The 25707-nt window shown below is 49.5% G+C and overlaps 1 protein-coding gene across 1 annotated transcript in view; it reads right to left on the reverse strand.

The window, feature by feature from the left end:
• The window catches only part of LOC138372429 (uncharacterized), a 46576-nt gene that overhangs the window by 18042 nt on the left and 2827 nt on the right, over nucleotides 1-25707 (reverse strand). The window contains exon 2 of the mRNA XM_069337916.1: nucleotides 100-279. Coding sequence (XP_069194017.1) covers nucleotides 100-279 — 180 coding nt within the window. The remainder of the gene's footprint in view (nucleotides 1-99; nucleotides 280-25707) is intronic.

Here is a 25707-nt window from a genome sequence, read left to right on the forward strand (position 1 = left end):
AATCATGCTGATAACTGTATAACAAAATGTTATCATATTAGTTATCAAAACTTAGTAAGTCAGTAATGTCAGTAAGACTAGTGGGTGTAATAAAGTAACCTGGAGGGTGTGGGCGTGGGCGGGCGTGGGCTGACGCGGGAGTGAGTGGAGGTACAGCTGTCGGTCTTGTAGAGTTATCCTGGCGGAGCGGCGGCCATCTTGGTCTTCCTGGACGGCCAACACCCGGCCAGCCTCCAACAGCCTCTTGACGGGCTCCCTCATCCTGCGGAGGTCCTCAACCTGTGGACAGTGTCAGCCCCATTATCACCTGTGGTCAGTGTTAGCCCCATTATCCCCTGTGGTCAGTGTCAGCCCCATTATCACCTGTGGACAGTGTCAGCCCCATTATCACCTGTGGTCAGTGTCAGCCTCATTATCACCTGTGGTCAGTGTCAGCCCCATTATCACCTGTGGACAGTGTCAGCCCCATTATCACCTGTGGTCAGTGTCAGCCCCATTATCACCTGTGGACAGTGTCAGCCCCATTATCACCTGTGGACAGTGTCAGCCCCATTATCACCTGTGGTCAGTGTCAGCCCCATTATTACCTGTGGACAGTGTCAGCCCCATTATCACCTGTGGTCAGCGTCAGCACCATTATCACCTGTGGACAGTGTCAGCCCCATTATCACCTGTGGTCAGTGTCAGGCCCATTATCACCTGTGGTCAGTGTCAGCCCCCTTATCACCTGTGGTCAGTGTCAGCCCCATTATCACCTGTGGTCAGTGTCAGCTCCATTATCACCTGTGGGCAGTGTCTGCCCCATTATCACCTGTGGGCAGTGTCTGCCCCATTATGACCTGTGGTCAGTGTCAGCCCCATTATCACCTGTGGTCAGTGTCAGCCCCATTATGACCTGTGGTCAGTGTCAGCCCCATTATCACCTGTGGGCAGTGTCTGCCCCATTATGACCTGTGGTCAGTGTCTGCCCCATTATGACCTGTGGTCAGTGTCAGCCCCATTATGACCTGTGGTCAGTGTCAGTCCCATTATCACCTGTGGACAGTGTCAGCCCCATTATGACCTGTGGTCAGTGTCAGCCCCATTATGACCTGTGGTCAGTGTCAGCCCCATTATTACCTGTGGTCAGTGTCAGCCCCATTATCACCTGTGGACAGTGTCAGCCCCATTATCACCTGTGGTCAGTGTCAGCCCCATTATCAACTGTGGACAGTGTCAGTTCTATTATCATCTGTGGACAATGTCAGCCCCATTATCACCTTTAGTCAGTGAGAGACCCATTATCAGTCAATCACACCTACCACATTCACCACAATCAGCACATTACGCTACACATAAACTGAAGCCAGTCAAGGAAAGCACCTACTGGCACGGGGTTGGAACTGGATCTGTAGCTCCAGCCCCCCTCTACTGGCAGGGGGTTGGTGCTGGACCTGTAGCTGCAGCCCCCCCCCCCCACCTCTACTGGCAGGGGGTTGGTGCTGGACCATTAGCTCCAGCCCACCTCTACTGGCAGGGGGTTGGTGCTGGACCTGTAGCTCCAGCCCCCCCTCTACTGGCATAGGGTTGGTGCTGGACCTGTAGCTCCAGCCCCCTCTACTGGCAGAGGGTTGGTGCTGGACCTGTAGCTCCAGCCCCCCTTCCCCTTTACTGGCAGCGGGTTGGTGCTGGACCTGTAGCTCCAGCCCCCCTCTACTGGTAGGGGGCTGGTGCTGGACCTGTAGCTCCAGCCCCCCCCCCTCCTCCAATGGCAGGGGGTTGGTGCTGAACCTGTAGCTCCAGCCCCCCCCCCTCCTCTACTGGCAGGGGGTTGGTGCTGACCTGTAGCTCCAGCCTCCCTCTACTGGAAGGGGGTTGGTGCTGGACCTGTAGCTCCAGCCCCCCCCCCTCTACTGGCAAGGGGTTGGTGCTGGACCTGTAGCTCCAGCCCCCCCCCCTCTACTGGCAGGGGGTTCGTGCTGGACATGTAGCTCCAGCCCTTACTCTACTGGCAGGGGGTTGAGGCTGGACCTGTAGTTCCAGCCAACCTCTACTGGCAGGGGATTGGTGCTGACCTGTAGCTCCAGCCTCCCTCTACTGGAAGGGGGGTTGGTGCTGGACCTGTAGCTCCAGCCCCCCCTCTACTGGCAGGGGGTTCGTGCTGGACATGTAGCTCCAGCCCTTACTCTACCAACCCGTTCTCACACAAGACAGCACATATATGACTTAATGCTTAAAGTCAATATGTTGAATATGAATTAGTAAATATGTGATATATTCCCAGTTACTTTTTTTCCAAGGCCCAAACTCTTCCTCACGTACCAACTTGCGTCTCACAGTACCCGTCCGACAACCTAGATAGCAGAATAGTCGTGATTGGTTCAATTATAAGGAAAATTGTACTTTTCAGGTCCCACATGGGTTGTGAAATTAACCTACTACTGTCCATGCTCTTAGAATATTATAGATCAGCTACTTCCTATTGAAGGTTCGTAGTTTTGTTTTGAGAAATATTAGTTGTTCTTAGTAAATCATAATAAGCACTAAAAATTATTACATAGAATAACAGTCCTTCACCAATCAATATTATATACCATAGTTGGTGCTTTACAAATCTTTAAAGAATGTTTTGTAGGAACGCTAACAGAAAACGATGGTTCATTGGAATGTCTATGGGGTAAACTACTCTAAACAGGATGGTATTGTGTCTACTATACCAACTACAGGATCGGTATATTGTCCACTACCACCTGTTAGGTGAGTAAGGGGTGCAATACCACCCACAGGATGGGTATGAGGGTCACATCCACCCAGAGGATGAGTATGGGGATCACATCCACCCACAGGAAGGGTATGGGGTCCAATACCACCCACAGGATGAGTATGGCGTCCACTACAACCCACAGGATGGGTATGGGGCTCCAACCACCCATAGAATGGGTATGGGGCTCCAACCACCCATAAAATGGGTATGGGGTCCAATAACACCCACTGGATATGTATATGGCGTCCATTGCCGCGTGTCGAGCTCGAAAACCGCAGCATTCATCTCAGAACCATGCCTATTTCACACAGATTCCTTAATAAACGTAAAAGTTTTATATGTCACAAGAAAGATAGAAATATAAGCTTCATTCTAAATACCTTACCATGGGCATATTTAAATTTAAACCGAAGATACGTGTACTTTTATAATAGCCGAGCTCCGACCCCGGACAGATCGATCGACCGAGCAACTCTCTCTCAGAACAATGTTTATTTCACGTGAATTCGTTAGTAAACATATATGTTTTATATGTCTCAAGAAAGACAGACATATAAGCTTCACTTTAAACACTTTACTATAGACATATTTAAATTTCTAATGAAGATTATTGTATTTTAAAAATTACGGAGCTCCCACCCCGTACAGACTGAACGACAGAGCAACTCTCTCTCAGATCAATGTTTATTTCACGTAAATTCGTTAATAAACACAAATGTTTTATAAGTCTTAAGCAAGATAGAAATAAGAGCTTCATTTTAAATACATTACAATAGACATATTTATAGCTCAAGTGAAGATACATATGTTTTTATAGTAGCGCTCAGTAGCTTGTCGGGCATGGAGTGCAGACGCCTACGCACTTGCCGATATATTGTATAATTAACAAAGATACGCTAATAAAGCCTAAAATCTTATATGCCTCCAGAAAGACCGATATATGAACATTATTATAATTGCACCAAATGAAATATATCATGTTCGAGAACAAAGATATATCAATTTTAAATTAAGTTTCGACTCTCTCTCGGGTGAGAGAGATGGGGCGACTCTCGCCCCATCTATTGGTGATTCTGTGCACTAAATACCCAAAGCTACTCAAACCCTCCTAGCATTATTTAAGTAATGAAGTAATATGGTATATTTACTCACTATAATGTGGGTGCTGAATGCAGAACATGAGAAAACATATATTTACTCCAAACTAATATAATTTCATTATGAAATAAGTAGCATCAAAGGAAGTCGATGGTCCAAGCAGCAATGTTGTGGAGCGACTTATCCAAGATATATCGTTGTTTGGAAAGTGTTTGTTGGCATATCCAGTTGTCGCACTTCTCTGCTCAAATTATCACAAATTTAAATTATAATGTTAACAAGTAGAATACGTATTTTTAATAAAATCTAACATAACTAGCCAGAAAACATTTAACATTAATTATAAAATATATGTTTGGAAGTTAAATCGACTTCATAGGACAATGGTTTTGTTATATATACTCGTTATTCGTTGACATGCGTTCGCTACTTAAACTACCATGTACTGTACTTATGTAAAATCTCCCATGTCTCTTCGCTCATCTCACCGAACCCTACAGGCTCTGTGATATATTGTTTAATTAATTGAGATTCACAAATAAAGCTAATAATTGTATATGTTATAAAAAAGGCAGAGCTTAGCTTAGTTCATTTATTATGCACTCCATACCCATCCTATGGACGATAGTGGAGTGTTACAGAGGCACATAATGGGCTCAGGGAATGAGCCCCACAATTCATATAGCCAAGCAAGTTATAATCTTGATAAGCTAGTTACAAAAGTCAATGCACATTGTCACATCAACAATGGGCTCGAGACCGACCACAAGTACAGTTTATAATTTAAGCAACTGACATATATGGAGGGCTAGTGTCACAATTGATATGTTTATCCTACACATAACCCCCTCTCCCCCATCCAATGGGCAGGGGTGGATAGGTTACAATCAAGTCGTTTTTTGCGTTTTATTCAGAGATTAGGTCTTATTAGGTGAGGAAAGATATTCATATTTTAAAGAAGGTTTCTTGGCTCTCCATTTGTAACAAACTTACACATTGATGGAAAATATACAACCTTTTGAAAATCAATATTAGTTTGATCTAGATATTGTAATTAACGAAAGTATTTATGTCATCAGAAAGGTAGAAATATAGGATACATTTAAAATCCTTTGTCATAAATATAACTGAAGTGAAAACGAAGATATATGCGTTTTGATAGTTACTTGATGGCTTGCTCTGAGAGTGTGAAGCCCTGCACACCAGCCAATAAATTGTATAATTAGTTTCCATATATTTTAATTAATCTTAAAAATCTATATGTCAGAAGAAAGGAAGATGTAGTCGTTAATGTGACAACATTTAAATATATTTATCTCTTAAGTTAAATAAATAATACCACCTTATCGCCGGTGTCCGGACACATGAAAATTACCTAGGTATCAGTATCCAGCCAGGCGGGGATCACAGGCTGCACAATACTGATAAATTATATAATGCACTACTTGTGGTCCATCTCGAACCCATTTATGATTTGACGACTTATAGTGAATTTTGTAACTAGCTCATTAAGATTGTATCTTGCTTAGCTAAATGAATTGTGGGGTTCGGTCCATTCATTTTCTTTCTTTATTATGCACCCCATAATACCCATCCTGTGGGCGGTGGTGTAAAGGATTACAGAGGCACATAATCGGTTCAGGAACTGAACCCTCTAGTTCGTTTAGCTAAGCAAATAACAATCTTTTGACGCTAGTTACAAAATTATTAATGTACACATACTTATGCATACATGTACATATACATACGTATACATATATAAATACACATACATATTTAATCACCCACACAAATACACACATCAGTAATTTTTTGTGTCACAAGTGATTCAACAAGAGGCTCACAACAGTCACTATACAAGGCACTTTACATCTATGAGGAGTCGCACAGTTACTAGTCTTGCTCCACACCCACCCAACTGGGCGGCAGCTTTACAGTCATGTGCTCCACACCCACCCACCTGGGCGGCAGCTTTACAGTTACCTGGTGTTATTCTTCACCTATATCTTTTTCTGGTTAATCCCTATTTACATTATGCAGTTCAGGTTTCGTCGCCAGACTATAGTTTTTAGTTTAGTTAATTTATCACATAATGGGTTCAGGGACTGAACACACAATTTATTTATCTAAGCAAGTTACAATCTTGAGGAGCTAGCCACAAAATTCATAACACATCGTCACATCAACAACATGTGTTCGAGATCGACCACAAGTACAGTTTCTAAATTAAGCAAATGCTATATGTGGAGAGCTAGTGTCACAATTGATATGTTTGTCCTGCACATTTCCACAGTAGTTTGCTTGGGTTTGCTTGGGTACATAGACAAGAGACTGAACTTCAGCACCCACATACAACACATAAAGGGATGCTCTGAGAGAGAGAGAGAGAGGGAGAGTAAAAATATCCACTGAGGTCTGATTAAGTCCTTTTGGGGACCTTAATCATTAGGACGTTCAATGATTAACGCAAAGTGAGGCGTATTCAGATGGTATATTGACAACATTCAGCATATCTCATAATGACCTAGTAGTACTTAATTGCACAAATACCTTTTCCAAAGGAATCGCAAAACATAATTAAACACAACTGTACCGTACAGTGTTATATATTTATTTCAGTTTGAACAATTTTTAACATTAAAGGATAAATCCTTTAATTGGTTGAAATTGGTTTTAATATTCGAAATCTAATTTGTTGATGTTAAATAATATAAGGTTCAAATTTATTAAGATACATACTTTAAAAACTATTTCTATTTGAAATTTAAATAACATTAAAAGAGTACAGAATATAAAAAATACCGACTATATAAAAGACCTGATAGTTGCAGCACTTAATTATGCTATTGTAACACATTGAAAGTAATAACATTATTTGATTCAGCAAAGCATTTGGTAAGGTTATATAATAATAATAATAATAATAATAATAATAATAATAATAATGTATTAATTAAGTATTTTAAATTATAATTTACAACTTGCTAGCGCACAATAAACAAATCCACGAATCATCATTACATTCTGTAACACCTACACATGATCCATGGTGCCAAATATTGCAACGGTCACAGCATACCATCAGCTTCAAATCATTTGGCTTTCTGCAAATGCAGTACACTTCCATCGAGCATGACCGGATGATTCGTTTTCTTCTCAGTGTCTGAGCTGCAGGGAATGAGATGAGACACTTTCCTTTAAAGTTCTCTGGAAGATGTTGTCTCATTCTGCACATCATACGAGGTTCACCGGATCTACACCACTTGCAAGTGATGCAGCAAACGCCACAGCATATACCCCACTCATACTTGAGTCCTTGTGTCTGCTGACATTCATTATATTGCATATCAGCTTATCATCCTGGCAATTAGCAAGAGCATACAAGATAACTTCAGTAGATTTGGATGGTAATTTATGCCTGGTGTCGTATATGTTAATTTGTCCAGTTACTCCAATGTTGGAAACGGTGACCCAGTGACAACCATCAACTTGGATACTTTGAATAAATTCACCAATTGTAACTGGCCAGGAGAGGTCCCGCTACCACGCTGGGTCATGAAGGCCTTCTAGGCTTGGCACAGTTTGTTTGATGAGGTCACATGCAGATTTTATATGAAGGTCAGAGAGCTGTACATTTGTTCCAATGTTCATTATCTCGTCATTTGTTAAATAATTTAACATTGTCGAATGTGAAGCACTGTTATCACTCTCCTTATTGTTGCATTGGTGTGAGGAGTGGCAGTGATTGGTTCAGTTTATTTTTTTTTTTAAATAGGGACATAAATTTGTACTGCAGATACCAGTACAGTTGCACCGTTTCTTTATATATTTTATACTTGGGTTAGCAAGGCGAGACGCTTCTCTTAACGTGATACTGTTGGTATCAAATAGAAATAGTTTTTAAAGTATGTATCTTAATAAATTTGAACCTTATATTATCAACATCAACATATTATATTATTTAACATCAACAAATTAGATTTCGAATGTTAAAACCAATTTCAACCAATTAAAGGATTTATCCTTTTTAAATGATTTAATTAAAGGATTTGACACAAAAATCAGTATGAAAATTACCTCGGCTGTGGATATTGAAAAACTTCAAGCTGATATTAATAAAGTTTTCGACTGGGCATCAGAAAATAACATGATGTTTAACAGTGATAAATTCCAGGTACTCAGGTACGGTAAAAATGAGGACCTTAAACATAATACAGAGTACAAAACACAATCAAATGTACCCATAGTAGGAAAACAGCATGTAAAGGATTTGGGAATAATAATGTCTGACGACCTAACGTTTAAGGAGCATAACCAAGCAAATATTGCGACAGCCAGAAAAATGATAGGATAGATTACGAGAACTTTCATATCCAGGGATCCCATCACAATGGTTGTACTCTTCAAGTCACTTGTGTTGTCCCGTCTTGAGTACTGCTCAGTACTCACTTCCCCCTTCAGAGCAGGAGAGATTGCTGAAATAGAGGGAATACAGAGAACATATACGGCACGCATAGACGCAATAAAGCACCTAAATTATTGGGATCGTCTCAAAGCCCTCCAAATGTACTCACTAGAAAGAACACGAGAGAGATATCAAATAATATACACCTGGAAGATACTGGAGGGCCAAGTACCAAATCTACACAGTAAAATAACAACGTACTGGAGTGAACGATATGGAAGAAAATGTAGAATAGAACCAGTGAAGAGCAGAGGTGTCATAGGCACAATCAGAGAACACTGTATAAACATCAGAGGTCCGCGGTTGTTCAACGTCCTCCCAGCAAGCATAAGAAATATTGCCGGAACAACCGGGGACATTTTCAAGAGGAAACTAGATTTATTCCTCCAAGGAGTGCCGGACCAACCGGGCTGTGGTGGGTATGTGGGCCTGCGGGCCGCTCCAAGCAACAGCCTAGTGGACCAAACTCTCACAAGTCAAGCCTGGCCTCGGGCCGGGCTTGGGGAGTAGAAGAACTCCCAGAACCCCATCAACCAGGTATCCTTTAATGTTAAAAATTGTTCAAATTGAAATAAATATATAACACTGTACAGTACAGTTGTGTTTGCCTGCCACAGCCTGCCACAGCCTTGAGAGCACGGAGCCTCTCTCTACATTGGCGACCCAGTCTGGCTAAACATTGCGGTACAGTAGAACCTCAAGACCAAGGTATTTGTATCTGGTAACTAGTCGAGCAGAGAGCCATCATCCAACTGCATTTTGCGATCGGCCCCACCCCGTCTGGGTGGGTGTCGGTTCAGGATCTTTGTTTTCTCTACTGAGATGACTAAGCATAGTTCCTGACATGTGGACAATACAGAGTTCAGAACATTTTGGGTGTTGGTATACCCATTGGTGTGGATCAGTATATCATCCACATAGCTAATGATGTGTTCGCTGGACCTTCTAGTTACAAAGTTTAAAAGTGCACTGATTAACACATTGAACAGAGTAGGACTGAGGACACCTCCCTGTGGAGTGCCAAGTTCAAAAAATCTCGTTACACTCCTATGCCCATGGAACTATGCTCCTATGCTCGTCTATGGGTCATCCAATAATGTTAGCAGACTTCTAGATGTTACAACTGCTAGGTTTAGGCTCAGCTACAAGTACCTCTGGAAGTTTGTAACATCTGATGATGTAGATTTGACTAAATGTAAACTCTGTCAGCAGAACTATTCGCATACTTTGCGTCATTATATAATGGAATGTGAAAAATCGCGGAATTTAAAGATAACAACATCAATAGTGTCCATGAAATGTGTAAGTACTTCATTCATAATGATGTGCTGCTCGAAATCTTAGCGAAGTATCCAAAATTTGCTTACTGTAGGTAATGCATACACATGACTGTAAAGCTGCCGCCCAGTTGGGTGGGTGTGGAGCACATGACTGTAAAGCAGCCGCCCAGTTGGGTGGGTGTGGTGCACATGACTGTAAAGCTGCCGCCCATTTGGGTGGGTGTGGAGCACATGACTGTAAAGCTGCCGCCCAGTTGGGTGGGTGTGGAGCACATGACTGTAAAGCTGCCGCCCAGTTGGGTGGGTGTGGAGCACATGACTGTAAAGCTGCCGCCCAGTTGGGTGGGTGTGGAGCACATGACTGTAAAGCTGCCGCCCAGTTGGGTGGGTGTGGAGCACATGACTGTAAAGCTGCCGCCCAGTTGGGTGGGTGTGGAGCACATGACTGTAAAGCTGCCGCCCAGTTGGGTGGGTGTGGAGCACATGACTGTAAAGCTGCTGCCCAGTTGGGTGGGTGTGCAGCAAGACTAGTAACTGTGTGACTCACCATAAATGTAAAGTGCCTTGTATAGTGACTGTTGTGAGCCTCTTGTTGAATCACTTGTGACACAAAAGATTACTGATGTGTGTATTTGTGGTGGTGATTAAATATGTATGTGTATGTATATATGTATACGTATGAATATGTACATGTATGCATAAGTATGTGTACATTAATAATTTTGTAACTAGCGTCAAAAGATTGTTATTTGCTTAGCTAAACGAACTAGAGGGTTCAGTTCCTGAACCGATTATGTGCCTCTGTAATCCTTTACACCACCGCCCACGGGATGTGTATTATGGGGTGCATAATAAAGAAAGAAAATGAATGGACCGAACCCCACAATTCATTTAGCTAAGCAAGTTACAATCTTGATGAGCTAGTTACAAAATTCACTATAAGTCGTCACATCATAAATGGGTTCGAGATGGACCACAAGTAGTGCATTATATAATTTTATCAGTATTGTGCAGCCTGTGATCCCCGCCTGGCTGGATACTGATACCTAGGTAATTTTCATGTGTCCGGACACCGGCAATAAGGTGGTATTATTTATTTAACTTAAGATATATATATTTTTAAATGTTGTCACATTAACGGCTACATCTTCCTTTCTTCTGACATATAGATTTTTAAGATTAATTAAAATATATGGAAACTAATTATACAATTTATTGGCTGGTGTGCAGGGCTTCACACTCTCAGAGCAAGCCATCAAGTAACTATCAAAACGCATATATCTTCGTTTTCACTTCAGTTATATTTATGACAAAGGATTTTAAATGTAGCCTATATTTCTACCTTTCAGATGACATAAATACTTTCGTTAATTACAATATCTAGATCAAACTAACATTGATTTTCAAAAGGTTGTATATTTTCCATCAATGGAGAGCATCAGCCAAGAAGCCTTCTTTAAAATATGAATATCTTTCCTCACCCAATAAGATCTAATCTCTGAATAAAACGCAAAAAACGACTTGATTGTAACCTATCCACCCCTGCCCATTGGATGGGGGAGAGGGGGTTATGTGTAGGATAAACATATCAATTGTGACACTAGCCCTCCATATATGTCAGTTGCTTTAATTATTAACTGTACTTGTGGTCGGACTCGAGCCCATTGTTGATGTGACAATGTGCATTGACTTTTGTAACTAGCTTATCAAGATTATAACTTGCTTGGCTATATGAATTGTGGGGCTCATTCCCTGAGCCCATTATGTGCCTCTGTAACACTCAACTATCGTCCATAGGATGGGTATGGAGTGCATAATAAATGAACTAAACTAAGCTCTGCCTTTTTGATAACATATACAATTATTAGCTTTATTTGTGAATCTCAATTAATTAAACAATATATCACAGAGCCTGTAGGGTTCGGTGAGATGTGCGAAGAGACATGGGAGATTTTACATAAGTACAGTACATGGTAGTTTAAGTAGCGAACGCATGTCAACGAATAACGAGTATATATAACAAAACCATTGTCCTATGAAGTCGATTTAACTTCCAAACATATATTTTTTAATTAATGTTAAATGTTTTCTGGCTAGTTATGTTAGATTTTATTAAAAATACGTATTCTACTTGTTAACATTATAATTTAAATTTGTGATAATTTGAGCAGAGAAGTGCGACAACTGGATATGCCAACAAACACTTTCCAAACAACGATATATCTTGGATAAGTCGCTCCACAACATTGCTGCTTGGACCATCGACTTCCTTTGATGCTACTTATTTCATAATGAAATTATATTAGTTTGGAGTAAATATATGTTTTCTCATGTTCTGCATTCAGCACCCACATTATAGTGAGTAAATATACCATATTACTTCATTACTTAAATAATGCTAGGAGGGTTTGAGTAGCTTTGGGTATTTAGTGCACAGAATCTCCAATAGATGGGGCGAGAGTTGCCCCATCTCTCTCACCCGAGAGAGAGTCGAAACTTAATTTAAAATTGATATATCTTTGTTCTCGAACATGATATATTTCATTTGGTGCAATTATAATAATGTTCATATATCGGTCTTTCTGGAGGCATATAAGATTTTAGGCTTTATTAGCGTATCTTTGTTAATTATACAATATATCGGCAAGTGCGTAGGCGTCTGCACTCCATGCCCGACAAGCTACTGAGCGCTACTATAAAAACATATGTATCTTCACTTGAGCTATAAATATGTCTATTGTAATGTATTTAAAATGAAGCTCTTATTTCTATCTTGCTTAAGACTTATAAAACATTTGTGTATATTAACGAATTTACGTGAAATAAACATTGATCTGAGAGAGAGTTGCTCTGTCGTTCAGTCTGTACAGGGTGGGAGCTCCGTAATTTTTAAAATACAATAATCTTCATTAGAAATTTAAATATGTCTATAGTAAAGTGTTTAAAGTGAAGCTTATATGTCTGTCTTTCTTGAGACATATAAAACATATATGTTTACTAACGAATTCACGTGAAATAAACATTGTTCTGAGAGAGAGTTGCTCGGTCGATCGATCTGTCCGGGGTCGGAGCTCGGCTATTATAAAAGTACACGTATCTTCGGTTTAAATTTAAATATGCCCATGGTAAGGTATTTAGAATGAAGCTTATATTTCTATCTTTCTTGTGACATATAAAACTTTTACGTTTATTAAGGAATCTGCGTGAAATAGGCATGGTTCTGAGATGAATGCTGCGGTTTTCGAGCTCGACACGCGGCAATGGACGCCATATACACATCCAGTGGGTGTTATTGGACCCCATACCCATTTTATGGGTGGTTGGAGCCCCATACCCATTCTATGGGTGGTTGGAGCCCCATACCCATCCTGTGGGTTGTAGTGGACGCCATACTCATCCTGTGGGTGGTATTGGACCCCATACCCTTCCTGTGGGTGGATGTGATCCCCATACTCATCCTCTGGGTGGATGTGACCCTCATACCCGTCCTGTGGGTGGTATTGCACCCCTTACTCACCTAACAGGTGGTAGTGGACAATATACCGATCCTGTAGTTGGTATAGTAGACACAATACCATCCTGTTTAGAGTAGTTTACCCCATAGACATTCCAATGAACAATCGTTTTCTGTTAGCGTTCCTACAAAACATCCTTTAAAGATTTGTAAAGCACCAACTATGGTATATAATATTGATTGGTGAAGGACTGTTATTCTATGTAATAATTTTTTGTGCTTATTATAATTTACTAAGAACAACTAATATTTCTCAAAACAAAACTACGAACCTTCAATAGGAAGTAGCTGATCTATAATATTCTAAGAGCATGGACAATAGTAGGTAAATTTCACAACCCATGTGGGACCTGAAAAGTACAATTTTCCTTATAATTGAACCAATCACGACTATTCTGCTATCTAGGTTGACGGACGGGTACTGTGAGACGCAAGTTGGTACGTGAGGAAGAGTTTGGGCCTTGGAAAAAAAGTAACTGGGAATATATCACATATTTACTAATTCATATTCAACATATTGACTTTAAGCATTAAGTCATATATGTGCTGTCTTGTGTGAGAACGGGTTGACTCTACTGGCAGGGGGTTGGTGCTGGACCTGTAGCTCCAGCCCTTACTCTACTGGCAAGGGGTGTGTGTTGGACCTGTACCTACAGCCCACCTCTACTGGCAGGGGGTTGGTGCTGGACCTGTAGCTGTAGCCCCCCCTCTACTGACAGGGGGGTTGGTGCTGGACCTGTAGCTCCAGCCCGCCTCTACTGGCAGGGGGTTGGTGCTGGACCTGTAGCTCCAGCCCTCCTCTTCTGGCAGGGGGTTGGTGCTGGACCTGTAGCTCCAGCCTCCCTCTACTGGAAGGGGGTTGGTGCTGGACCTGTAGCTCCAGCCCTCCTCTACTGGCAGGGGGTTGGTGCTGGACCTGTAGCTCCAGCCCCCCCCCCTCTACTGGCCTGGGGTTGGTGCTGTATCTGTAGCTCCAGCCCCCCTTCTACTGACAGGGGGTTGGTGCTGGACCTGTAGCTCCAGCCCCCCTCTATTGGCAGGGGGGTTGGTGCTGGACCTGTAGCTCCAGCCTCTCTCTACTGGCAGGGGTTTGGTGCTAGTCCTGTAGCTCAAGGCCTCCCTCTACTGGCAGTGGGTTGGTACTGGACCTGTAGCTCCAGCCCGCCTCTACTGGCAGGGGGTTGGTGATGGACCTGTAGCTCCAACGCCCCTCTACTGGCAGAGGTTGATGTTGGACCGGTAGCTTCAGCCCCCCCCCCTCTACTGGCAGGGGGTTGGTGGTAGACCTGTAACTCCAGCCCCCCTCTACTGGCAGGGGGTTGGTGCTGGACCTGTAGCTCCAGCTCCCTTCTACTGGCAGGAGGTTGGAGCTGGACCTGTAGCTCCAGCCCCCTCTAATGGCAAGGGGGGGGGGGTGTTGGACCTGTAGCTCCAGCTCGCCTCTACTGGCAGGGGGTTGGTGCTGGACCTGTAGCTCCAGCCCCCCCCCTCTACTGGCAGGGGGTTTCTGCTTGACCTATAGCTCACGCCCCCCTCTACTGGCAGGGTGTTGGTGCTGGATCTGTAGCTACAGCCCCCCCTCTACAGGCAGGGGGTTGGTCCTGGACCTGTATCTTCAGCCCCCCTCTACTGGCAGGGGGTTGGTGCTGGATCTGTAGCTACAGTGCTTCCTATAGCACTGTATCATCCTTTGCAGATGACACTAGGATTTTCATGAGAGTTGGCAACATAGAGGACACGGCAAACCTCCAATCAGATGTAGATCAGGTCTTTGTATGGGCTACAGAAAATAATATGGTGTTTAACGAGGATAAGTTCCAGCTCATGCGCTACGGAAAAATTGAAAATATAAAAACAGAAACCACGTACAAAACTCAGGCAAATCATAACATAGAACGAAAAGGCAATGTAAAGGATCAGGGTGTACTCATGTCAAGACCTTACCTTTAAAGAACACAATAAAGTAGCCGTCACAACTGCAAGAAAAATGACAGGTTGGATAACAATAACTTTCCACACTAGTGATGCTATACCGATGATGATACTTTTCAAAACGCTTGTGCTCTCTAGAGTGGAGTACTGCTACACAATGACAGCCCCTTTCAAAGCTGGAGAAATTGCTGACCTGGAGAGCGTGCAGAAAACCTTTACTGCTAGAATCCATTCAGTAAAACATCTAAATTACTGGGACCGACTAAAGAGCCTAAATCTGTACTCCCTTGAGTGCAGGCGGGAGAGATACATAATAATTTACACGTGGAAAGTAATTGAGGGGCTGGTCCCAAACCTGCACACAGAAATAACATCACATGAGACCAGGAGGCATGGCAGGATGTGCAGAATACCCCCGTTGAAAAGCAGAGGTGCAACAGGTACTCTGAGAGATAACTCTATCAACATCAGAGGCCCGAGACTGTTCAATACGCTTCCACTACACATAAGGGGCATAACTGGCCGACCCCTCACAGTGTTCAAGAGAGAACTGGATAAGCACCTCCAAAGGATACCTGATCAACCAGGCTGTGACTCATACGTCAGGCTGCGAGCAGCCGCGTCTAACAGCCTGGTTGATCAGTCCAGAAACCAGGAGGCTTGGTCGACGACCGGGCCGCGGGGACAATAAGCCCCGGAAGCACCTCAAGGTAACCAGCCCCACTCTACTAGCAGGGGGTTGGTCCTGGACCTGTATATCCAGCCCCCCTCTACTGGCAGGGGGTTGGTGCTGGATCTGTAGCTATAGCCCCCCTCTACTGGCAGGGGGTTGGTCCTGGACCTGTATCTTCAGCCCCCCCTCTACTGGCAGGGGGTTGGTGCTGGATCTGTAGCTATAGCCCCCCTCTACTGGCAGGGGGTTGGTCCTGGACCTGTATCTTCAGCCCCCTCTTCTGGCAGGGGGGTTGGTGCTGGAGCTGTAGCTCCAGCCTCCCTCTACTGGCAGGGGGTTGGTGCTGGACCTTTAGCTCCAGCCCACTACTGACAGGGGGGTTGGTGCTGGACCTGTAGCTCCAGCCCCCTCTACTGGCAGGGGGTTGGTGCTGGACATGTAGCTCCAGCCTCCCTTCCTCAAATGGTAGGGGGAGGTTGGTGCTGGACCTGTAGCTCCAGCCCTTCCTCTACTAGCAGGGGGTTGGTAATGGACCTGTAGCTCAAGCCCCGCCCCCCCTCTACTGGCAGGGGGTTGGTGCTAGAAATGTAGCTCCAGCAACCCCTCTACTGGCAGGGGGTTGATGCTGGACCTGAAACTCCAGCACCCCTCTACTGGCAGGGGGTTGGTGCTGGACCTGTAGCTCCAGCCCCCCCTCTACTGGCAGGGGGTTGGTGCTGGACCTGTAGCTCCAGCCCCCCCCCCCCCCACCCCTCTACTGGCATGGGGTTGGTGCTGCATCTGTAGCTCCAGCCCCCCTTCTACTGGCAGTTGGTTGGTGCTGGACCAGTAGTTCCAGACCCCCCTCTACTGGCAGGGGGTTGGTGCTGGACCTGTAGCTCCAGCCCCCCTCTATTGGCAGGGGGTTGGTGCTGGACCTGAAGTTCCAGCCCCCTCTACTGGCAGGTGGTTAGTGCTGGACCTGTAGCTCCAGCCCCTCTCTACTGGCAGGGGTTTGGTGCTAGACCTGTAGCTCAAGGCCCCCTCTACTGGCAGGGGGTTGGTGATGGACGATTAGCTCCAGCCCCCCTCTACTGGCATTAGGATGGTGCTGGACCTGTAGCTCCAGCGCTCCTCTACTGGCAGGGGGTTGGTGCTGGACCAGTAGCTCCAGCCCCCTTCTCTGGCAGGGGGGTTGGTGCTGGACCTGTAGCTCCAGCCCCCTCTAATGGCAAGGGGGGGGGGGGTGCTGGACCTGTAGCTCAATCTCGCCTCTATTGGCAGGGGGTTGGTGCTGGACCTGTAGCTCATGCCCACCTCTACTGGAAGGGGGTTGGTTCTGTACCTGTAGTTCCTGCCCACCTCTACTTGAAGGGGGTTGGTGCTGGATTTGTAGCTCCAGCCCCCCCTCTACTGGAAGGGGGTTGGTGCTGGACCTGTACCTCCAGCCCCCCTCTACTGGCAGGGGGTTGGTGCTGGACCTGTAGCTCCAGCCCCCCCCCCCCCCTCTACTGGCATGGGGTTGGTGCTGGACCAGTAGCTCCAGCCCCCCTCTACTGGCAGGAGGTTGGTGCTGGCCCTGAAGCTCCAGCCCGCTTCTACTGGCAGGGGGTTGGTGCTAGCCTCTGAAGCTCCAGCCCTTCTCTACTGGCAGGGGGTTGATGTTGGACCTGTAGCTTCAGCCCCCTCTACTTGCAGGGGATTGGTGCTGGACCTGTAGCTCCAGCCCCCCACTATTGGCAGGGGGTTGGTGCTGGAAATGTTGCTCCAGCCCCCTTCTACTGGCAGGTGATTGGTGCTGGACCTGTAGCTCCAGCCCCCCTCTACTGGCAGGGGGTTGGTGCTGGCCCTGAAGCTCCAGCCCGCTTCTACTGGCAGGGGGTTGGTGCTAGCCTCTGAAGCTCCAGCCCATCTCTACTGGCAGGGGGATGATGTTGGACCTGTAGCTTCAGCCCCCTCTACTTGCAGGGGATTGGTGCTGGACCTGTAGCTCCAGCCCCCCACTATTGGCAGGGGGTTGGTGCTGGAAATGTTGCTCCAGCCCCCTTCTACTGGCAGGGGATTGGTGCTGGACCTGTAGCTCCAGCCCCCCTCTACTGGCAGGGGGTTGGTGCTGGCCTCTGAAGCACCAGCCCCTCTCTACTGGCAGGGGGTTGATGTTGGACCTGTAGCTGCAGCCCCCCTCTACTGGCAGGGTGTTGGTGCTGGACCTGTAGCTCCAGCTCCCCTCTACTGGCAGGGGGTTGGTGCAGGACCTGTAGCTCCAGCCCCCCTCTACTGGCAGGGGGTTGATGCTGGACATGTAGCTCCAGCGCCTCTCTAATTGCAGGGGGTTGGTGCTGGACCTGTAGCTCCAGCCTCCCTCTACTGGCAGGGGGTTGGTGCTGAACCTGTAGCTCCAGCCCCCCTCTACTGGCAGGGGGTTGATGCTGGACCTGTAGCTCCAGCGCCTCTCTAATGGCAGGGGGTTGGTGCTGGACCTGTAGCTCCAGCCCCCCTCTACTGGCAGGGGGTTGGTGCTAGACCAATAGCTCAAGCCCCCCCCCCTCTACTGGCAGGGGGATGATGCTGGACCTGTAGCTGCAGCACCCCCCCCCCCTCTAATGACATGGGGTAGGTCCTTGACCTGCAGCTCCAGCCCCCCTATACTGGAAGGAGGTTGGCGATTGACCTGTAGCTCCTGTCTTCCTCTACTGGCAGGGGATTGGTGCTGGACCTGTAGCTGCAGCCCCCCCCATCTACTGGCAGGGGGTTGGTGCTGGATCTGTAGCTCCTGTCCCCCTCTACTGGCAGCAGATTGGTGCTGGACCTGTAACTTCAGCCTCCCACTAATGGCAGGGGGTTGGTGCTGGACCTGTAGCTTCAGCCCCAGCCCCCCCCCCTCTACTGGCAGGGGGTTGGTCCTGGACCTGTATCTCCAGCCCCCCTCTACTGGCAGGGGAGGGGGGGTTGGTGCAGGAAATGTAGCTCCAGCCTCCCCCCTCTACTGGCAGGGGGTTGGTGCTGGATCTGTAGCTACAGCCCCCCTCAACTGGCAGGGGGTTGGTCCTGGACCTGTATCTCCAGACCCCCTCTACTGGCAGGGGAGGGGGGGTTGGTGCAGGAAATGTAGCTCCAGCCTCCCCCCTCTACTGGCAGGGGGTTGGTGCTGGATCTGTAGGTACAGCCCCTCTCAACTGGCAGGGGGTTGGTCTTTTACCTGTATCTTCAGCCCCCCCACTACTGGCAGGGGGTTGGTGCTGGATCTGTATCTCCAGCCCCCTCTACTGGCAGGGGGTTGGTACTGGACCTGTAGCTCCAGCACCCCCACTCTACTGGCAGGGGGTTGATGCTGGACCTGTAGCTCCAGCCCCCCCTCTACTGGCAGGAGGATGGCCCTGGACCTGTAGCTCCAGCCCCCCCTCTACTGGAAGGGGGTTGGTGCTAGACCAATAGCTCCAGCCCCCCTCTTCTGGCAGGGGGGTTGGTGCTGGACCTGTAGCTCCAGCCCCCCTTTACTGGCAGGGGGTTCGTGCTGGACATGTAGCTCCAGCCCCCGTCTACAGACATGGCGTTGGGGTTGGACCTGTAGTTCAAGCCCAACTCTACTGGCAGCGGGTTGGTGCTGGACCTGTAGCTCCAGCCCCCTCTACTGGCAGCGGGTTGGTGCTGGACCTGTAGCTCCAGCCGCCCTTACTGGCAGAGGGTCGGTGCTGGACCTGTAGCTGTAGCCCCCCTCTACTGACAGGGGGTTGGTGCTGGACTTGTAGCTCCAGCCCCCACTCTACTGGCAGGGGGTTCCTGCTGGAACTGTAGCTCCAGCCCCCCTTTACTGGCAGGGGGTTGATGCTGGAACTGTAGCTCCAGCCCCCCTCTACTGGCAGGGGGTTGGTGCTGGACCTGTAGCTCCAGCCGTCTTCTTCTGGCAAAGGGTTGGTGCTGAACCTGTAGCTCCATCCCCCCTCTACGGGCAGGGGGTTGGTGCTGAACCTGTAGCTCCATCCCCCCTCTACTGGCAGGGGGTTGGTGTTGGACCTGTAGCTCCAGCCCCCCTTTACTGGCAGGGGGTTGGTGCTGGACCTGTAGCTCCAGCCCCCTTCTACTGTCAGGGAGTTGGTGCTGGACCTGTAGCTCCAGCCCCCTCTCTACTGGCAGGGGGTTGGTGCTAGACCAATAGCTCAAGCCCCCCCCCCCCTCTACTGACAGGGGATTGGTGCTGGACCTGTAGCTGCAGCCTCCCTCTACTGGCAAGGGGTTGATGTTGGACATGTAGCTCCAGCCATCCTCTACTGGGCAGGGGTTGCTGCTGGACCTGTAGCTCCAGTCCCCCTGTACTGCCAGGGGGTTGATGCTGGACCTGTAGCTTCAGGCCCCCTCTACTGGCAGGTGGTTAGTGCTGGACCTGTAGCTCCAGCCCCTCTCTACTGGCAGGGGTTTGGTGCTAGACCTGTAGCTCAAGGCCCCCTCTACTGGCAGGAGGATGGTGCTGGACCTGTAGCTCCAGCGCTCCTCTACTGGCAGGGGGTTGGTGCTGGACCTGTAGCTCCAGCCCCCTTCTCTGGCAGGGGGGTTGGTGCTGGACCTGTAGCTCCAGCCCCCTATAATGGCAAGGGGGGGGGGGTGCTGGACCTGTAGCTCAATCTCGCCTCTACTGGCAGGGGGTTGGTGCAGGACCTGTAGCTCATGCCCACCTCTACTGGAAGGGGGTTGGTTCTGTACCTGGAGTTCCTGCCCACCTCTACTTGAAGGGGGTTGGTGCTGGATCTGTAGCTCCAGCCCCCCTCTACTGGAAGGGGGTTGGTGCTGGACCTGTACCTCCAGCCCCCTCTACTGGCAGGGGGTTGGTGCTGGACCGGTAGCTCCAGCCCCCCTCTACTGGCAGGAGGTTGGTGTTGGCCCTGAAGCTCCAGCCCGCTTCTACTGGCAGGGGGTTGGTGCTAGCCTCTGAAGCTCCAGCCCTTCTCTACTGGCAGGGGGTTGATGTTGGACCTGTAGCTTCAGCCCCCTCTACTTGCAGGGGATTGGTGCTGGACCTGTAGCTCCAGCCCCCCTCTACTGGCAGGGCATTGGTGCTAGATCTGTAGCTCCAGCCCCCCTCTACTGGCAGGGGGTTGGTGCTGGACATGTTGCTCCAGCTCCCCTCTACTGGCTGGGGGTTGGTGCTGGACCTGTAGCTCCAGCCCCTCCTCTACTGGCAGGGGGTTGGTGCTGGACCTGAAGCTCCAGCCCTCTTCTCCTGGCAGGGGGTTGGTGCTGGACCTGTAGCTCCAGCCCCTTCTCTACTGGCAGCGGGTTTGTGCTGAGCCTGTAGCTCCACCCCCCCCGTCAACTGGTAAAGGGTTGGTGCTGGACCTGTAGCTCCAGCCTCCCTCTACTGGCAGGAGGTTGGTGCTGGACCTGTAGCTCCAGCCCCCCTCCCCCCCCCCCTCTACTGGCAAGGGGTTGGTGCTGAACCTGTAGCTCCAGCCCCCCCTCTACTGGCAGGGAAAGTTGGTGCTGGACCTGTAGCTATAGCCCCCCTCTTTACTGGCAGGGGGTTGGTGCTGGACCTGTAGTTCCAGCCTCCTTCTCCTAGCAGGGAGTTGGGGCTGGACCTGTAGCTCCAGCCTCCCTCTTCTGGCAGGGGGGTTGGTGCTGGACCTGTTGCACCATGCCCCTTCTCCTGGCAGGGGGTTGGTGCTGGACCTGTAGCCCCAGCCCCCTTCGATTTTCAGGGGGTTGGCGCTGGACCTGTAGCTTCAGCCCCCTTCTACTGGCACGGGGTTAGTGCTGGACCAGTAGCTCCAGCCCCCTTCTCCTGGAGTGGGTTGGTGCTGGACATGTAGCTATAGCCTCACTGTACTGGCAGGGGGTTGGTGCTGGACGTGTAGCTGCAGCCCCCTCTACTAGCAGGGCGTTGGTGCTGAGCCTGTAGCTTCAGCCCTCCTCTACTGGCAGGGGGTTGGTGCTGGACCTGAAACTCAAGCCCGCCCTCTACTGGCCGGGCGTTGGTGCTAGACCTGTAGATCTATCCCCCCTCTATTGGCAGGTGGTTGGTGCTAGACCTGTGGCTCCAGCCCCCTTTCTACTGGCAGGGAGGTAGGTGCTGGACCTGTAGCTCCAGCCCTCCTCTACTGACAGAGGGGTTGGTGCTGGACCTGTAGCTCCAACTCCCCCTCTACTGGCAGGGGGTTGGTGCTGAACCTGTAGCTCCAGCCCCCTTCTCCTGGCAGGGGGTTGGTGCTGGACCTGTAGCTCCAGCCCCCCTTTTACTGGCAGGGGTTGGTGCTGGACCTGTAGCTGCAGCCCCCCTCTACTGGCAGGGCATTGGTGCTGGACCTGTAGCTCCAGCCCCCCTCTACTGGCTGGGGGGTTGGTGCTGAACCTGTAGCTCCAGCCCCCTTTTCCTGGCAGTGGGTTGGTGCTGGACCTGTAGCTCCCGCCCCCCTCTACTGGCAGAGGGTTGGTGCGGGATCTGTAATTCCAGCCCCCTTTTCCTGGCAGTGGGTTGGTGCTGGACCTGTAGCTCCCGCCCCCCTCTACTGGCAGAGGGTTGGTGCGGGATCTGTAATTCCAGCCCCCTTTTCCTGGCAGTGGGTTGGTGCTGGACCTGTAACTCCAGCCCCACTCTACTGGCATGGGGGGTTGGTGCTGGACCTGTAGCTCCAGCTCCCCCTCGCCTGGTAGGGGGTTGGTGCTGGACCTGTAACTCCAGCCCCACTCTACTAGCAAGGGGGGGAGGGGTTGGTGCTGGACCTGTAGCTCCAGCCCCCTTCTACTGGCAGAGGGTTGGTGCTGAACCTGTAGCTCCAGCCCCCCTCTACTGGCAGGGGGTTGGTGCTGGACCTGTAGCTCCAGCCCCCTTCTTCTGGCATGGGGTTGGTGCTGGACCTGTAGCTCTAGGCCCCCTCTACTGGCAGAGGGTTGGTGCTGGACCTGTAGTTCCAGCACCCCTCTACTGGCAGGGGGTTGGTACTGGACCTGAAGCTCCAGCCCCCCTTTACTGGCAGGGGGTTGGTGCTGGACCTGTAGCTCCAGCCCGCTTCTTCTGGCATGGGGTTGGTGCTGGACCTGTAGCTCTAGGCCCCCTCTACTGGCAGAGGGTTGGTGCTGGACCTGTAGCTCCAGCCTACTTCTACTGGCAGGGGGTTGGTGCTGGACTTGAAGGTCCAGCCCCCCTCTACTGGTAGTGGTGGGGGGGAGTGTTGATGGACCTGTAACTCCAGCCCTCACTCTACTGGCAGGGGGTTGGTTCTGGATCTGTAGCTCCAGCCCCCCTCTGCAGCAAGGGGGTTGGTGCTGGACCTGTAGCTCCAGCCCCCTCTACTGGCAGGGGGTTGGTGCTGGACCTGTAGCTACAACCCCCCCCCCCACCCCTCTACTGGCAAGGGGTTGGTGATGGACCTGCAGCTCCAGCCCCCCCTCTACTTGCAGATGATACAAAAATCAGCATGAAAATTACCTCTGCTGAAAACATTGATGAACTACAAACAGATAATAACAAAGTTTTGGATTGGGCAGCAAAAAATAAAATGATGTTTAACGGTGATAAATTCCAGGTACTCAGATACGGCAAAAATGAGGATCTGAAACATAATACAGGGTACAAAACACAATCGAATCTTCCCATAGTAGAAAACAGCATGTCTAAGATTTGGGAATAATGATGTCAGACGATCTACCGTTTAGGGAGCATAACCAAGCAAATATCGCGTCAGCCAGAAAAATGATCGGATGAATTACGAGAACTTTCAAATCCAGGGATCCCATCACAATGGTTGTACTCTTGAAGTCACTTGTGTTGTCCAGTCTCGAGTACTGCTCAGTACTCACTTCCCCCTTCAGAGCAGGAGAGATTGTTGAAATAGAGGGAATACAGAGAACATATACGGCACGCATAGACGAGATATAGCACCCAAATTATTGGGATCGTCTCAAAGCTCTCCAAATGTATTCTCTAGAAAGGAGACGAGAGAGATATCAAATAATATACAAATGGAAAATACTAGAGGGTCAGGTCCCAAACCTACACAGTAAAATAACAACGTACTGGAGTGAACTATATGGAAGAAAATGCAAGATTGAACCAGTGAAGAGCAGAGGTGCCATAGGCACAATCAGAGAGCACTGTATAAACATCAGAGGTCCGTGGTGGTTCAACGTCCTCCCAGCGACTATAAGAAATATTGCCAGAACAACCGTGGACATCTTCAAGAGAAAACTGGACTGTTTTCTAAGAGAAGTTCCGGATCAGCCGGGCTGTGGTGGGTACGTGGCCCTGCGGGCAGCTCCAAGCAACAGCCTGATGGACCAGACTCTCACAAGTCGAGCCTGGCCTCGGGCCGGGCTTGGGGAGTAGAAGGACTCCCAGAACCCCAGCAACCAGGTCAACCAGGCAACCAGGCTACTGGCAGGGGATTGGTGCTGGACCTGTAGCTCCAGCCCACCTCTACTTGCAAGGGGTTGGTTCTGGACCTGTAGCTCCAGCCCCCCTCTACTGGCAGGGGGTACAACCTCACCTGGACCTGTACCTCCAGCCCCCGTCTACTGGAAGGGGGTTGTTGCTGGACCTGTAGCTCGAGCCCACTTCAACTGGCAGGGGCTCCACCCCCTCTACTGGCAGGGGGTTGATGCTATACCTGAAATTCCAGCCCCCCTTTACTGGCAGGGGGTTGGTGCTGGACCTGTAGCTCCAGCCCCTCTCTACTGTCAGGGGGTTGGTGATGAACTGTAGCTCCAGCCCCACTCTACTGGCACGGGGTTGGTCCTGGACCTGTAGCTCCAGCCCACGTCTACTAGCAGGGGGTTGATGCTGGACCTGTAGCTCCAGCCTCTGTCTACTGGCAGGGGATTGGTGCTGGATCTGTAGCTACAGCCCTCCGCTACTGGCAGGGTATTGGTGCTGAACCTATAGCTACAGCCCCCCTCTACTGCCAGGGGGTTGGTGCTGTAGCTCAGGCCCCCCTCTACTGGAAGGGGGATGGTGCTGAACCTGTACCTCCAGCCCTTCTCTACTGGCAGGGGGTTGGTGCTGGACCTGTAGCTCCACTCCCCTCTCTACTGGCATGGGGTTAGTGCTGGACCTGTAGCTCCAGCCCCCCTCTACTGGCAGGGGTTGGTGCTGGACCTGTAGCTCCAGCCCCCCTTTACTGGCAGGGGGTTGGTTCTGGACCTGTAGCTCCAGCCCACCTCTACTTGCAAGGGGTTGGTTCTGGACCTGTAGCTCCAGCCCCCCTCTACTGGCAGGGGGTACAACCTCACCTGGACCTGTACCTCCAGCCCACGTCTACTGGAAGGGGGTTGTTGCTGGACCTGTAGCTCGAGCCCACTTCAACTGGCAGGGGCTCCACCCCCTCTACTGGCAGGGGGTTGATGCTATACCTGAAATTCCAGCCCCCCTTTACTGGCAGGGGGTTGCTGCTGGACCTGTAGCTCCAGCCCACCCCCCACTACTGGCAAGGGTTGGTGCTGGACCTGTAGCTCCAGCCCCCCTCCACTGGCAGGGGGTTGGTGCTGGACCTGTAGCTCCAGCCCCCCTCTACTGTCAGGGGGTTGGTGATGAACTGTAGCTCCAGCCCCACTCTACTGGCATGGGGTTGGTCCTGGACCTGTAGCGCCAGCCCGCCTCTACTGGCAGGAGGTTGGTGCTGGACCTGTAGCTCCAGCCCACGTCTACTAGCAGGGGGTTGATGCTGGACCTGTAGCTCCAGCCTCTGTCTACTGGCAGGGGATTGGTGCTGGATCTGTAGCTACAGCCCTCCGCTACTGGCAGGGTATTGGTGCTGAACCTATAGCTACAGCCCCCCTCTACTGCCAGGGGGTTGGTGCTGTAGCTCAGGCCCCCCTCTACTGGAAGGGGGATGGTGCTGAACCTGTAGCTCCAGCCCTTCTCTACTGGCAGGAGGAATTGGTGCTGGACCTGTAGCTCCACTCCCCTCTCTACTGGCATGGGGTTAGTGGTGGGCCTGTAGCTCCAGCCCCCCTCTACTGGCAGGGGTTGGTGCTGGACCTGTAGCTCCAGCCCCCCTTTTCTGGCAGGGGGTTGGTTCTGGACCTGTAGCTCCA

Source organism: Procambarus clarkii, chromosome 38 (assembly GCF_040958095.1).
Source record: "Procambarus clarkii isolate CNS0578487 chromosome 38, FALCON_Pclarkii_2.0, whole genome shotgun sequence".
Lineage (NCBI taxonomy): Eukaryota > Metazoa > Arthropoda > Malacostraca > Decapoda > Cambaridae > Procambarus > Procambarus clarkii.